The sequence below is a fragment of the Sceloporus undulatus genome, chromosome 7, assembly GCF_019175285.1.
Source record: "Sceloporus undulatus isolate JIND9_A2432 ecotype Alabama chromosome 7, SceUnd_v1.1, whole genome shotgun sequence".
Lineage (NCBI taxonomy): Eukaryota > Metazoa > Chordata > Lepidosauria > Squamata > Phrynosomatidae > Sceloporus > Sceloporus undulatus.
This window is the reverse complement of record NC_056528.1, coordinates 9,152,254-9,167,376: the sequence shown is the minus strand read 5'-3', so window position 1 is coordinate 9,167,376 and position 15,123 is coordinate 9,152,254. Positions and strand designations below refer to the sequence as shown.

At 44.1% G+C, this 15,123-nt stretch overlaps 1 protein-coding gene across 1 annotated transcript in view; it reads left to right on the top strand.

The window, feature by feature from the left end:
• The first annotated feature begins 353 nt into the window (after window positions 1-353).
• Window positions 354-15,123, top strand: part of KAZN (kazrin, periplakin interacting protein) — a 172,858-nt gene continuing 158,088 nt past the window's right edge. Inside the window, exon 1 of the mRNA XM_042479508.1 lies at window positions 354-1,011. Coding sequence (XP_042335442.1) covers window positions 936-1,011 — 76 coding nt within the window. The 5' untranslated portion in view covers window positions 354-935. The remainder of the gene's footprint in view (window positions 1,012-15,123) is intronic.

The following is a 15,123-nucleotide window of genomic DNA, read 5'->3' as shown; positions in this document are numbered from 1 at the left end:
ACGCATCCGTCTTTTCCTCCTTCCCCCTTCCATCCTCGACACAAGAGAGATGGGCATTAGGTAGCTAAGAGAAGCCACTTTCTCCTTCCCTGCTATTTTCCATCTCTTTCTGGAAGAGCATATTTTTTCCTCCTCTGCTTGGGGAAGAGAAGCACACTGCAGCAAGAGGCAGCGCAACTGAATGATGTGCCGAAGCTCCTCCTGCTTCTCTGTTCCAGCTCAGAGCAAAGGAGGGAGAGCAAGGGAGAAATTTGGAAAGGATGCACTGAGGAAGGAGTGATGCCCAACAGCTGGCTGGACTGGGCTGGACTGGTCCGGACTGGGCAGTCAGTGGAAGTGGTCCACCTGAGCTAAGGAACCGACACAGAGGTAGGCCGGGATAGGAGAAGAGGATGCCCTTTTGGCAAAGGTGACCATTGGGGTGGTTGAACATCTCTGTGCCCTATTGCTTGGATCCTCCATCTCTCTGACCACCAGCTAGGACTATTTGTGGTCCACCAACCTTTTCCCAGGAACCTAGGAAACCGAACATAGAGAAGGATTGTGTCAGCTTCTTCCTAGGACCAAGAAAGTTCTCGCCTTTCTCGGAAGAACCCAAGGAGAGAGAAGATGGGGGCTTGCCACCTTGGAAAGGTCAGTCCTTGACTCATTGCAAGGGATCTCTTGGGGGAATGTCAGAAGAGATGCAAAGGGTGCCTTTGGGGAGGAAATAGCTTTCTCTACGAAGAATCAAGTCTGACAAGCTTCCAAAGAGGTTGGTTCTTTGGAGACCTTTGCAACCAAGGCAAGAATGTTTCAGAAACTCAGGAGGTATCTCAGATGAGGAAAAGAGAGGATCAGCTTCTGCCACGTTCCTGTGTTCTCCACCAAAAGGCGTTGGTCAAAAGTATGGAGAGAAAAATTGCATAACTGATCCAGGAGACTTCACCGGAGCCATGACCTCTGCCTCTTCGGTGGGCCCTGTCACCTTCTCCCAGGTTTTTGGGCATCAGTGCCAGCTTCTGGAGGCAGGTAAGCCCAAGAGCATGCTTTCTGAGCATCCATGAAACAAGGCATGTTTGGAGAGGTGTGTCTCTCTCCACTTCCCAGGCGATGCGCTGCGATTGCATGGTGGGACCATTTGGAAAGGAGGGAGACATATTTTGGGTATGGTTTTGGCACCTTGGATGGCTCCTTAACCTTACTGAAAACCTGGAATAGATTCGCCGCTCCAGTAGTATGGGGAAGATGCTCTGGGCCACCTGCCTAGCAAACCTTCCTCCGGTTGGTTTTGCCAGATGGCCTCAAAAGGGTGCGTCTGCACTGTTGAAACGGTGCAGTTTGACACCACTTTAAATGTGTCTGATAGAATCCTGGGATTTGTTGTTTTGTTGACCCGCTTTGGCAGAGAAGGCAAAAGACCTTGTAAAACTACACATCCCATGATGGTATAAGGTGGCACCAAGGCATTTGAAACAGTGTCAAACAACATTATTTCTGCAGTGTGGATGCACTCAAGGTCTAGGAACATGAGAAATATTTTTCTATTTTCTGTATAAAATGCACAGTTGTGTAATAAGCTTTGCACTGTGTTTTGCTCCATCACCATTTTGCTAAGCTTTCACAGCCCCATGGTTGTGTTTCTCCAGGCAAGGGCCCTGATCCGATTATATATCCATGTTAGCCATATAGTAAAGTGCAACAACACCCAATATCCACAAAACAGTGGGACCTTTCTTCTTGCTGTTAAAGTAGTTTCTGGTTGCAGCAACCCTCAGACAAACCTCTCTTGGGGTTTTCTTTGCTAGTTTCTTCAGAGACAGTTTGCCATTGCCATCCTCTGAGAGAGTGTGACTGTCCCAGGGTCACCCAATATGTTTCATGGCCAAGCCAGGATTCGAACCCTGGTCTTTGGAGTCATCATCCAATGCTCAAGCTACTACACCTTAGTGGCACATTTATAGGGGCCAACTCAGATGCACAAAATTCACGATGCCAGCTTTCGAAGCTCCACTAGCTTCTTCATCAGGCAGGTTTCGGCTTCCCGCCTCTGCATTGCTTCGGGCTCTACAGCGTTCCCCTTGGGCTGTCTGAGGCCATAACACCCCTGTCCCTGTGTTTTAAACCATGCACTGAGCATCCCTCTGACAGCCAAGGCTTTGCGTCTCCTCCCCAGCCATGCGTCTGCTCAGAAAGTACCAGCCAGGACAGAATGGCACTGGGAAGAAGCAGTCACTCGGGCACAGCATGACTTGAATGGACATAATGAAGTGCCAGGCATTTTGGGCACAGGAGGAGGATATGTGTGTGTGTATATATATATATTGTTTCCAATGTATGGAAACTCTAAGACCAATGTTGTTGTTATTGTTGTCGTGTGCCTTCAAGTCACTTCCATGTTATGGAGACCTCTAAAACCAACCTTGTTGTTGTTATTATGTGCCTTCAAGACGTTTCCAACTTTGGAGACCGTAAATCCAATCTTGTTGTTGTTGTTGTTGTTGTTATGTGCCTTCAAGTCATTTCCAGCTTATGGAGACCCTAAGGTCAACCTTGTTGTTGTTGTGTGCCTTCATATCATTTCCAGCTTATGGGGACCCTAAGGCTAACATTGTTGTTGTGATGTGCCTTCAAGTCATTTCCAGCTTATGGGGACCTTAAGTCTAATGTTGTTGTTGTTGTTGTTGTTGTTGTGTGTCTTCAAGTTGTTTCCAATGTATGGAAACTCTAAGGCCAACCTTGTTGTTGTTATGTGCCTTCAAGTCGCATCCTGCTTATGGAGACCCTAAGGCCAATGTTGTTCTTGTTGCGTGCCTTCAAGTCATTTCCGACTTATGGCAATGCTAAGGCAAACCATCCAGGGGCTTTCTTTGGCACAATTTGTTCAGAGGAGGTTTCCCATGGCCTTCTCCTGAGGCTGAGAGAGTGTGACATATATAGAAATGGATATCCCCCCCCCCCAAAAGAATATTGATTGTTTCATAGCAGCTGGTGCTGCTAGTCCCTATGAATATGGATGAACCCACTGACGCAGAGAGGAGTGCTTTGCTTTGCCCTGAAGAAAGGGCACAGAGGAATGGATGCTGACAAACGGATGAAGACAAGGGAAAAAGGAAAGAAAGAAAGAAAAAGACTTGGCAGAACAGAAGGGGCTTATTTAATTGGGTAGTTTGTTGCTGTTCTTACTCTGTCCTTTGAAAATCTACAAATCATTGCTTGCTTACACTTCCTTCTTACATCCTTCCCATGTACAGAATATTTCTGATATCAAATACATCACGGAGTGATGAGGATGAGGGCCATGCTCTCCATATTTGTTGCCGTCTAAATAATGCATCTTAAAATGGGACAAAAATGGAAAGTGTTTTCTGTGGGGTGAGAAGAGAAATGGAAGGGATCCAGTTACAGATCCTTAAGAGTTGGAAGGGAACCCCAAAGGGAATCTATCCCAGCCTCCAGGGATCCATAATTGCAGCGCTCCTGGGTGAAATATTCCTTGAATCGATAGATTTCTGACCTTTCAAGAAAGCGAAACATTGAAAACCAGTTTCTGTATTTGCGCTCCAGAGCCTCCAGCATTTTGCAGCAGAAAACCTGTGACCAAGAGTGCGTCTACACTGCGGGAATAAATGCGGTTTTGCACCACTTTGGGGCTGTCCGCACTGCAGAAATAATCCAGTGTGACACCATATATATATATATATATATATATATATATATATATATTCAAGCATTTAAATTTTTTAAGTGCTATGAGTGCTATGGAGTTCTGGGATTTGTAGTTTGGGAGGTGTTGAGCCTTCTCTGTCAGAGCACTCTGGTGCTGCAATAAACTGCAAATCCCAGAATCCCATAGCATTGAGCCAAATGGCAGCTAAAGCAGTATAGAACTGCATTATTTTTCCTGCAATGCAGATGCAGTTTAAGTATTGTCCTTTTCCTCACTCTTTATTCACACTTTGTGCATGCTTTCACTATATATATATATATATATATATATATATATATATATTGTGCATTTTCCTGCAAACAGTCCATAATGGAACATTCCAGGATTCTGTAGGACAGAGCGACGACGGTCAAAGCGGTGTCAAACTGCGTTAATTCTGCAGTGCAGATGTGCCCTAAGCATTGCCCTGTTCCTCACTCTTATATCCACTTACACCTTATATGTGCATTTTTCTGCGGTGGGGTGGCCCATAATACAAGATCCTAGGATTCTGTGGGATGGAGCCATGGCAGTTAAAGTGGTGTCAAACTGCGTTAATTCTGCAGTGTAAATGGACCCTAAAAGATTCTATGGTTTGGGCCAGTCTTTTACTTTATGGTCCAAATGCAAACCGAATGAAATTCTCCCCGATCTCTCCATGTCCCTCTCCATGTTGCATCTACACTGCAGAAATAATCCAGTCTGACACCACTTTAACTGCCGTGGCTGAATGCTAAGGAATCCCGGGAAGTGTAGTTTATTGTGACAGCATAGAATTGTAGAATCATAGAGTTGGAAGAGACCCCAAGGGCCATCCAGTCCAACCCCATTCTGCCATGCACGAACTCTCAATCAAAGCATCTCTAACAGAGAAGGTTAAATGTCTCACCAAAGTCCATAGCGTTGAGCCATGGCAATTAAAGCAGCGTCGAAGTGGGTTATTTCTGCAGTGCGGAGAGGAGGGAAGGAAGAACCCCGTCACAAACATGTGCCTCTTGGTGCCGTTTTCAAAATCTCCATCCGAAAGACAAAAATGAGACTATCGTCAACATTCAATCCTGGATCTTATTTTCAAATTTCCTTTGCTGCGGCGACAGAAAACGGTTTTAAAGCCATGCTGCAGCTTTCGTGACCATTCCCAGTTTGGGATGCTTACATCCGTGGAAAGTCAGCATTAAAAAAGCAAAGGAACTACATTGTCGCTGGTCTTGTTGTGGCCATGCATGCCTGGTTGCAACGCACATTAAGGGTTTCTAATGCACATTTACTCAGGTATTAATGTTTCGTGGTAACAAAATGTGCCTTCCCACCTTTGCCTGCCTTCTTAGGACGTTATCAGACAAGGGAAATTGGGAGTATAATCCAATGGCAATCCAAACGCAATCGTGAGGTTTAACGTTATTGCGTGATAGACTACCACACGCAATTTCGGGCAATGGGAAGCCAGTCCGAACGCAATCATGGGGTTTCAGGCTATTGCGTGAGAGGTGATCACAAGCAAATTCGGGCAATGGCAAGCTATATTTGGGCAATGGGAAGTCAGTTCAAACGCAATTTGAATTCACGTAAATTCGCTGAACTGGCGAATTCACCTGAATGCGTTCTGGCCCCACTTTCTTTTCATTCGAAATTAAGAGAAATTCCTCCCGTGGGATAAACTCATTAATCTCTTGTGAAAATAAATCCACTCAGGACCTTATCACACCGGCGAGATCCCGCGAGAAAATGGGAGTTAAACGAGAGTTAAGTTAGATTCGAATTTAAAACAGAACTTGCAAATCCGGGAAGTTTGTCACACTGAATTGTGAAATAACACGGAGTTAATCCAAATGCAGATTTGTTCCGAATTTGAAAAGCTGCCGGTTTGCGTTCGGAGTAACTTTGCGTTGACGGCGACGTTGTGCGACAAACTTTGGGCATCTACTGCTTCGTGTCACATCGCATTACGTCGCATTATGTCGCGTCTTCCTGCTAGTTTCATAAATGAGATATGAGTGAATATGTAACTACCAAAGTTGCTAAGTTCTTTGCAGCAGCTATTATTTGCCGTTAAAAAACCTTTTTAAAACAGATGCCGTAAATTACTATGAAATAAATGCCCTCGGCTTTTTTGAGCTACTTCAGCCGTAAATTGTTTATTTTTTATTTAAAATTATTTTGTCTATAGAAATCTATTGATCTGCATGAATAAATTAATCGCCAAATCTAAAAGGGCAGCTGTCATATCATCTCCTCGCAGTTGTATTTTGATAGTAAACGTGTGCAAAACTTACTTGGATGTTAACCAATACAAAAATCGATAAAATAATAATTGCACGGTACAGTTATTAAAAAATGGTTAAAATTATTTTGATAGCTAATCGATTATTTTTGTATTCCTAAATCGTTCCAGAAACATGGCTCAAAGTTTTATCCTTAACATTTGGATGCATTTATATGATATGCTTGAATGTAATGTTTGTATGAAGTGCGGGAATATAAATGTTTCTAACTGGATGTAAGGTCATTTTTCTAAACGTTTTGTTATTTAATGCCGTAATAAATTAATTCGTTTCCTTTCGAAGCTAGTGTGATAAATGCCAAAGACGAGGTATGTCTTTTCCATTCCTCCTTTGCTGGGCTGATTCGAACCCAGGCCTTGGAGTCCAAAGCCCAAACCAAGGATGCCTTTTCTCTTGCACAACTCTTTGACTTGCGTTCAATTGCTGACCTCTAGCGGGAAAGTTTGGAGAAGCAGAAAATTGTGGAATGTGTCTTTAGAAAAGGAATAAAAATTGCTTTGGGAAACAGCAGCAAAAAAGAGTCTTAGGATGCCTTTAAGACTTTAAACTTTGCTTCTAGCATGAGACCAAATACTTGGAGGGCTCAAGTTTGGGATGGTCCTGGAAAGCCCTTCCAACGCTACATCTTTTATTCTTCTGCGATGCCACGTCCCTTTTTCCTTCTTGCGAAAGCATCCTTTTCCTTGGAACAAGAACTGTTCTCTGTTTAAAAACCAGGAATCAAAAGCAAATGAAAATATGGACTGAAGATGCCAAAGCCCCAGGAACAAACTCTTCTAGAACATGGCCGCATGGCCCCCCAAACCCACAAAAATCTATGGATGCCGGCCACGAAAGCCTTTGACTTCATATTGTCATGTTGTTGAGGAGGCAGGGGATAGTGTTATATATATATATATATATATATATATATATATATATATGCGCATTGTTGCAAGCCGCCTTGATCCTACGGAGAGGTGGGATAGAAATATATTATTACTATTATTATTATTATTATTATTATTATTATTATTATTATTATTATTATTATAGCAGACCGGCAATAAAGGGATGCAAGAGGATAAATTCTAGCGTGACAAGGATGACTTTTGCTCAAGGCAGGGAGCTGTTTCTTTGTCTGGATCCCAATTGCTCCGCAGACCCAGGTTTGACCTCTCCCCTTTCTGACCTTTTTGCATTCGTTGGACCATTTTTATTGCTAGAACAAATCCTCATTAGAAAAAGATAATTGCAAGGGAAGAGGATCTGGAGCGTCCGTAACGTCAGACCATTTCTCCCCGAAATCGAACGCTTGCTAATATATCCAAAGGGACTTTCCAGGCGAATGCATGGCCTTGTTCTTCCAAAGGAACCAAAGAGGAATTGACTAATATAAAAATCATTATTTTCACCTTGTTAATAGTTCATGGCATCCTTTGCTGTCAGGAAAAGCAAAGCACCTGCATGGCTCCCGTCCAAAACTCATCCGGAGACGCAACCCGATGCGTCCGGAATGAAAAGGCTCCAGACGTTTTGCAAACATTTTGCAATTTGCAAATGTGATTGCAAAACGGAAGTGTGACGTTCCTATGGATTAATCCCTTCTGCAAACCTTAATAGAGAGCCAGCGTGGTTTGAGCATTGGATGATGGATTTTGAGCATTGGATGATGGAGTTTATCACGTTTCCACAGGCAAACGGGAGTTAAGCATTTATTGCACTTGGCGCCACCAATTCGGCATGCAAAACTATCCAAATTTACAAGTCTTCTTTAAATTCGAATGTAGTTTAAACCCTGTTTGCCCGCTAGTGTGATAAACCCCGAAAAATCTGGAGATCAGGGTTCGAATCCCTGCTTGGCCATGAAATCTTGGGCAAGTCACTCTGTCTCAGCCTCAGAGGAAGGCAATGGCAAACCTCCTCTGAACAAATCGTGCCAAGAAAACACCAGGATAGGTTCGTCTTAGGGTTGCCTTAAGTTGGAAACGACTCGAACAACAACAAACCAGCTTTAATAAGCAACAACAAACAAACCTCAGTGTTGAAATCCAAAAAGCCAAGGCTTACAATTCTGAGGTGCGTATCTGAATTTGTCTTTTCCTCTCCCAGCCTTTCCAAATCAATATTGCAAGTATTGGCCTTACAGAATGCTAGATCTCTTTTGGGTTCCAACTTGGTAATCTTGACTGGTTTGTGGCTGTGTGCCTTTGAGTTGTTTCTGACCTACAGCAACCCTAAGGCAAACCTCTCCTGGGAATTTGATGGCAAGATTTCATAGAATCACAGAATCGTAGTGTTGGAAGAGACCCCAAGGGCCCTGATCCAGTCCAACCCCATTCTGCCATGCAGGAAATCCAAATCCAAGCATCCCCATTGACAGATGGACATCCAGCCTCTGCTTAAAGACCTCCAAGGAAGGAGACTCCACTACAATCTTCAAGGAATGAGTGTGTTCCACTGTTGAACAGCCTTTACTCTCAGGAAGTTCCTCCTAACATTGAGCTAGAATCTCTTTTCCTGGAGCTTGCATCCATTGCTCTGAGTCCTATTCTCTGGAGCAGCAGAAAACAAGCTTGCTCCCTCCTCAATATGACATTCCTTCAAATATTTAAGCATGGCTCTCATATCACCTCTTAACCTTCTCTTCTCCAGGCTAAACATCCCTGGCTCCCTCAGTCATTCCTCATAGGGCTTCATGGTTTCCAGACCCTTCACCATTTTGGTTGCCCTCCTTTGGACACATCGTTGGGTTGCCATAACCCTCCTGCCGGCGGGACATTCCTGGTTTTTCACCACTAGGGGCGTCCCTGCACGCTTTCCTCCTTGACTCCCGGCCTGTTGCCAATCTGGTGACTTTCACACCCAAATGGGTCCTTTTCAGAGCCTTTGGTGTGATTTTGGTGCTTGGTTTTAATGGTAATTTTGAGAGTTGAAATAAGTTCCAATTATTTTTATTCAATTAGGGCTACGTTTTATTGCCATATTAACATTACAGGGACTTTCCAGGGATTTTGACTGAATATTTGGTGAGATACGGGGGGATTTGGTGAGTTTGGGCCAAACGTTTGGGGAATGATCTTGGAGGCTTGTTGGCAACAATTGTTGCCAGACTCAGGAAGAGGAGCTCCTCCTCTGCTTGGTCCCCACCTGGACCAGGGCTATTTCCTTTGGCACCGAGGCAAGGATGATGCTGAGGAAGAGGAGGAGGTGCGTGGCCATTTTCAATATTTTTTCTAACTTTGGCTGCCAAAGCTCAATGCTCAGGAACTCTGGTGTCTGTGAGGCATTTGGCCTTCTCTGTCAGAGAACTCTGGTGCCACAATAAACTACAATTCCCAGGATTCCATAGCACTGAGCCCTAGCAGTCCAAGCAGTGTGTTTTGGACACAGAGATCCTCCAAATGAATCCAGTCCCTAGCTTTTATATCTCTCACACACACTGCAGAAATAATAACCCACTTTGAGACTGCTTTAACTCAGTGCTAGGGAATCCTGGGAATGCTAGTGTTTGGGAGACATTGAGACTTCTCTGTCAGTGATGGCTCTGAGGCCACAATAGACTACAATTCTCAGGATTCCCCAGCACTGAGCAGTCTCAAACTGGACCATTTCCTCAGTGTGGATGCAACTGGTGAGGCATTCTGGGCACTGCAGTCCAACTACGTTTGGAGGGTTATGGGACTCCCTGTCAGAGATAGCTCTGGGGCCACAATGTACTACAATTCCCAGCATTCCCCAGCACTAGCCCAGGACAGTTAAGTCACTCTCAAACTGGATTATTTCCTCAGTGTGGATGCAGCTTTGGTGAGGAACTCTGGGCATTTCAGTCCAGCTATGTTTTATTCCTGCAGTGTATTTTGGACCAGAGACAAGGTGACCAGGCATCCTCCTCCTTTTCCAGGACATGTCCTCCATTTTGATCATGCCTAAGAAACATGCATTTATATTAACAATTTAAAAAAATCATCAATTTTTTTCGCATGTCCTCCATTTAGTAAAACGGTGTCCTACATTTGAAAATGCTGTCCTACATTTGTCCGGGTTTGGAGGTCCTGACTTATGGCAACTCTAGACACATGGCTCGTTTCTCAATATCCTTTTTGAATTGTTTTTCCCAGAACTGGACACAATATTATTCCAGGTGGGGCCTGACCAGAGCAGAATAGAGTGGCACTATTACTTCCCTTGATCTAGACACTATACTTCTATTCATGCAGCCTAACATTGCATTGGCCTTGTTAGCTCCCGCATCTCAATGTTGACTCATGTTCAACTTGTGGTCTACTTGGACTTCTGGATCCCTTTCACATGTAGTTTAATTCAGTCAGGTGTCCCCCATAATCCTATATCTGTGCATTTTATTTTTCTGCCCTAAGTGCAGTACCTTACATTTCTCCGTGTTGAAGTTCATTTTGTTAGCTGTGGCCCAGCTTTCTAGTCTATTCAGGTCATTTTGAATTCTGATCCTGTCCTTTGGAGTATTAGCTATTCCTCCTAATTTGGTCTTATCTGCAAATTTGATAAGTATTCCCCCAATTTTGTCCTCCAAGTCATTGATAGAGATGTTGAACAGTACTGGGCCCAGGACAGAGCCCTGTGGGACCCCACTGGTCACTTCTCTCCAGGATGAAAAGGAGCCATTGTTGAGCACCCTTTTGCTTTGGCCAGTCAACCAATGACAAATCCATGTAACAGTTGCCTTGTCTAGCCCACATTTCACTACCGGTAGTTTATTCACAAGGGGGTTCATTGTGGCCTTCCTCTGAGGCTGAGAGAGTGTGACTTGGCCAAAGTGGTGTCAAATTGCTTTATTTCTACATGTTTCCAGGTCTCCCATTGTGAAGTGTTGGAGGCTATGGAAGACAAACCCACAAACCAGTGTGCAACGTTTTTGCTTTCTGAAATGTTAGCAATGTGGGGATTAGAGGAACATTTCATTCAGGAGAGCTGCAATTGCACATCCCTGGATGGCAAAAGGTTGGGATAAATAATAATAATAATAATAATAATAATAATTTATTTATAGACTACCCAATCACAAATTAATTACAGCAATTACTATACATGGAAAACACAATTCAAAATACACTGGACCCTTGTTATCCACTGGGGTTTGGTTCCAACCAGGATCCCCCATGAATAACAAAATCCATGGACGCTCAAGTCCCATTAAATACAATGGCATTGCAAAATGGGGTCCCTTATAAAAAATGGAAAATCAATGTTTGAAATTTATACCTTTTGGGAACATTTCAAACCGTAGATGCTTGAATCTGCGCATGACAAATCCATGTATAAGAAGGGACGACTGCAGTCCCTTCCCACCCCCCACCCCCGATACTAATACTAAAAGTACAATTAAATAATCACAATTTAAAAACGATAAAATACATTAGTTTTAAAATTAGGGGGGAGATTGGTGGACAGAGCAACAAAAATTACAGTATGCGGGGAGAGGAGCAAAGTTGGGAAGGCCCTTGTGGTCCCTATAACTCTTGTTGCATGCCTTCAAGCCGTTTCCGACTTACAAAGAGCCTTAAGGTGACCCTACGATGGGTTTTTTTTGGAAAGGTTTGTTCGGAGGAGGTTTGCCATGGCCTTCCCTTGAGGCTGAGAGAGTGTGACTTGACTAAAGTCACCCATTGGGTTTCTATGGCCGAGCCGGGAATCGAACCCTGGTCTCCAGAGTCATAGTCCAACGTTCAAACCAGATCCATCCCATTAATGCTGCAGCTCTGAATTAACAGAGTCTACTTTTTCCTCTTGATGCCACGAAGTAGGTTGCTATAGTAACTTTACACACACACATAAACGCATACTTGCACACTAGACGCATACACACTGCCGAGGCCGAGGCGCCTGTTATCTAACACCAGCCTTGTTTCCTTGTTTTGCAAATTAATCACATTTTAAATTAACACGGAAAGGGGGGCGGATTTGCATAGGAAGCCAGGTGCCTCTGTACTTCTCTCCCTTTTATCTGTCTTTCAATCCTTCTTTCTCCGCTTTTCCATTCCTCCTGTTCTGGGCTGATTTCGTTCCACCAGGAGCCATAGTTGTTGCATTGAATAGGACAGTGTCATCCTTTGGGTCCTTTGTTGCGTGCCCCTAAGTTTTACCCTCAACCTATCCAAGGGTCATATCAAAAGCTATGATTTTGCCCCCCCAAACCTGCCCTCGACTTATACATGAGGTCGACTTATATACGGTATTGATATTAATACACTGATACGAATGCAGCATGCCCCAGTGCAATGTGAACCTCTGACACGAAACAGGATAGAAGTATGCAGGATGCTGTGCGAAGGATAAAAAGCAAAAGGTAACTTTATCGTTGCAAAGAAAGCCATCCAAAATAGGAAAGTAGGCAGCAAAAGGAAATGACCTCGGTGTTTATCCTACAGAGGTTTTTGCAGCTCAGATCCGGAGTGACACCTGGTTCGGCTTTGCAAATTCACGTCGTAATGTGAGTGTTTTATCACACCTGGTTGCCCTTCCAAATTGAGGGGGAATCGAATCCAAGGCAAGTCACGTGATGCGGATTCATGCAAAGCAGAGTGAGTGCACATTGTGTTGCCACAACGGTGCATACCATGCGGATTCAACGATTCAAATTGAGACCCTTGCGCATGCTCAGTGGGGGTCTGAACGCATCCTGACCTTGTATGGTCAGGCTCCACCTGGAATAACACTGCATCCAGTTCTGGACAATACAGTACAGTTCAAGAAGGAAGTTGAGAAGTTGGAGCATCTCCAGAGAAGGACAGCTTAAAATAGCTTGCTTCATCCATTTCTATTTTCATCCTAAGCAATGGAGCCGTTGTTCTAGAAATCCACTCGCATGTGCTTTAAAGCGCATCGGATAGACAAGATGGACAGAAGTGGTCAGGGGTGGTTCATCCCTGGAATAATTTACTCCCTACTTTCTCCACTTGAGAGCATGATTTCTTCGTACCTCTGTTACGTCTTTCAAGTCAATTTTAGCATAACAGGGGCAGCAGTGGCGCTTGCGTTCATCTATGCGGCATTCATCCAACGCACATGTATTTTTTTTCTTTGCATCATTGCTAGATTCCTGCTTGTCAATACGGCTTTGAACATAATTACTCTGCTCCTGCGCTCAGTATTGATCCCACTGCAGGGTTCTTCAATTATTACTTTGCTTTGCGGAAGATGGATGGAAATGTGCGGACGGAGGGGCAGAGGCGGCTTCGGAATTGAGGATGGATTGCAAAAACATTTTTGGGAGGAGGTGCATCTGTCAAAAGAACTCTTGTGGGGGGGGGTTCTTTCCGGACCCACCATTGGGTTGCATGGCGGTTCTTCTTGGAAAAACACCATCTCTCCTGAAACCTGCTGCATCCGCACCGTGGAAATAGCGCACTTCGGCGCCACTTTAACTGCCATGGCTCCATGCAACAGAGTCCTGGGATTTGTAGTTTGCTTCTGACAGAGAAGGCTAGATCTCAGTATTTTCTGCAGGAGATTTCATTTTTAGTTGCACTGTGGCCCAAAGGTTTTTAAATGATATTGTGCTATAAAATCATGAGCTTCTTGAGTCTCAATTTTGGGAGGAAAGCAGGACCCAAATGTTGCTGTCATTGTGATTTTCTATGCCAACAGCAATGCTCAAATGTTGCGCAGATGAAATCCCCAATTGCAGCATTTTGTTCTGCCCAGAAAAGGCTGTTTTTGGTGCAAAACGACCACATGAAAAATTCATGCACATTAAGTGCCAAATTGCTAAGGTTCTCTTTGATCCAGGATTCTTCCCGTTCGGGTTTCTCTGCATTCAAGAACCTATGTTTTTCAGCCATTTTCCAGATAATTCTTTCCATCCCAAAGCATGTCACAAAAGGAAGGTAGATTCATCCCAAACTTTGGTCCTCCAAGTGTTTGGGACTTCAGCTCCCAGAATCCCCAACTCTTGGCCAAGGTAGCTGGGGCTTCTGGGAGTTGAAGTTCAAAACACCTGGAGGACCAAGGTTTGGAAATTGTGGTTTATTCTATGAATGTGGGAATTTGGTGTATGTCTCAGCCATGCTCCAGAGGAAGCCATCTTTCATGGAGTTTGCAGCATCCTTGACAAGCCACATCTCACAATGGAGTTTACTTGTACAATGGACACAACCTCTACTTGTATTTAGTATATCATACTGGGACTAACTTCGGCATTAAAGAGAGACTGAGCGCATTGAAACCATCTCATCAATAAAGCAAAAATGGCAAGTCATTTCACGAATGATTATCACATGCAATTGTGCAAATGAAGCCATATCGGAAATGCATCACCACTGAAATCCCAAAAGTAAAAAGATGTGCGCTAATGCTTCTTTGTGACCAATAGCAAGATTATTTTCTCCTTCCCGTCTCTCAGCTCAATGGGCAATTCATCTGACCTGGCATAACACTTCTTACTGACCTCAAGACCAAATTCACATCAGACCAAGCTTTAATTTTTGTCCCTCTTGAATCCTGGCTGCTGGAAGGAAGGCCTTCTTCGTTCGGTTTCTGACCCCAGTCAAGAGCCTTTCCCCCTGGAAGCCTTCTCCAGCAGCTGCATATTTTACAGACCCGACAGAAAGCAATTTCCCTTCCTTGCTTCCACAGCCTTCAATCTCTCCAGATTTATTCTGCAGGCCAGAGGTTAAGAGAGAGAAAAAATCCAACTTGGGCTGACCTCTTGCAGATCTCTAAGGGCAGAAACACGCATCCGGGTTCTTCTTCTGAACAGCTGGGTTGGGATGTTACAAATCCCAAAGGTGCAATGTATTTGTATGCATCGGAATAAGAATGCAAACAGCAATGCTTCCTTTTTAAAAAGTGTATGTAAGTAGACTGACCCACAGTATGGCTCAAACGTGTCTTCTAGACTAGTACAGCATAGTGAGCCAGCATGGTTTGAGTATTGGATTATGATTCTGAAGACCAGGGTTCGAATGCCGGCTCGGCTATGGAAACTCACTGGGTGACGTTGGGCAAGTCACACACTCTCGGCTTCAGAGGATGCAGTGGCAAACCCCCTCTGAAGACACATGCCCCCCAAAAAACCCATGGGGATGCCATAAGTTGGGAACGAATTGAAGGCACACAGCGACAAAGTATAGCTTAAGGTGAAGTGAAGCATATGTGGTGTACTCAAAGTGTGGCCCTTGAACCCACAAGTCCCAG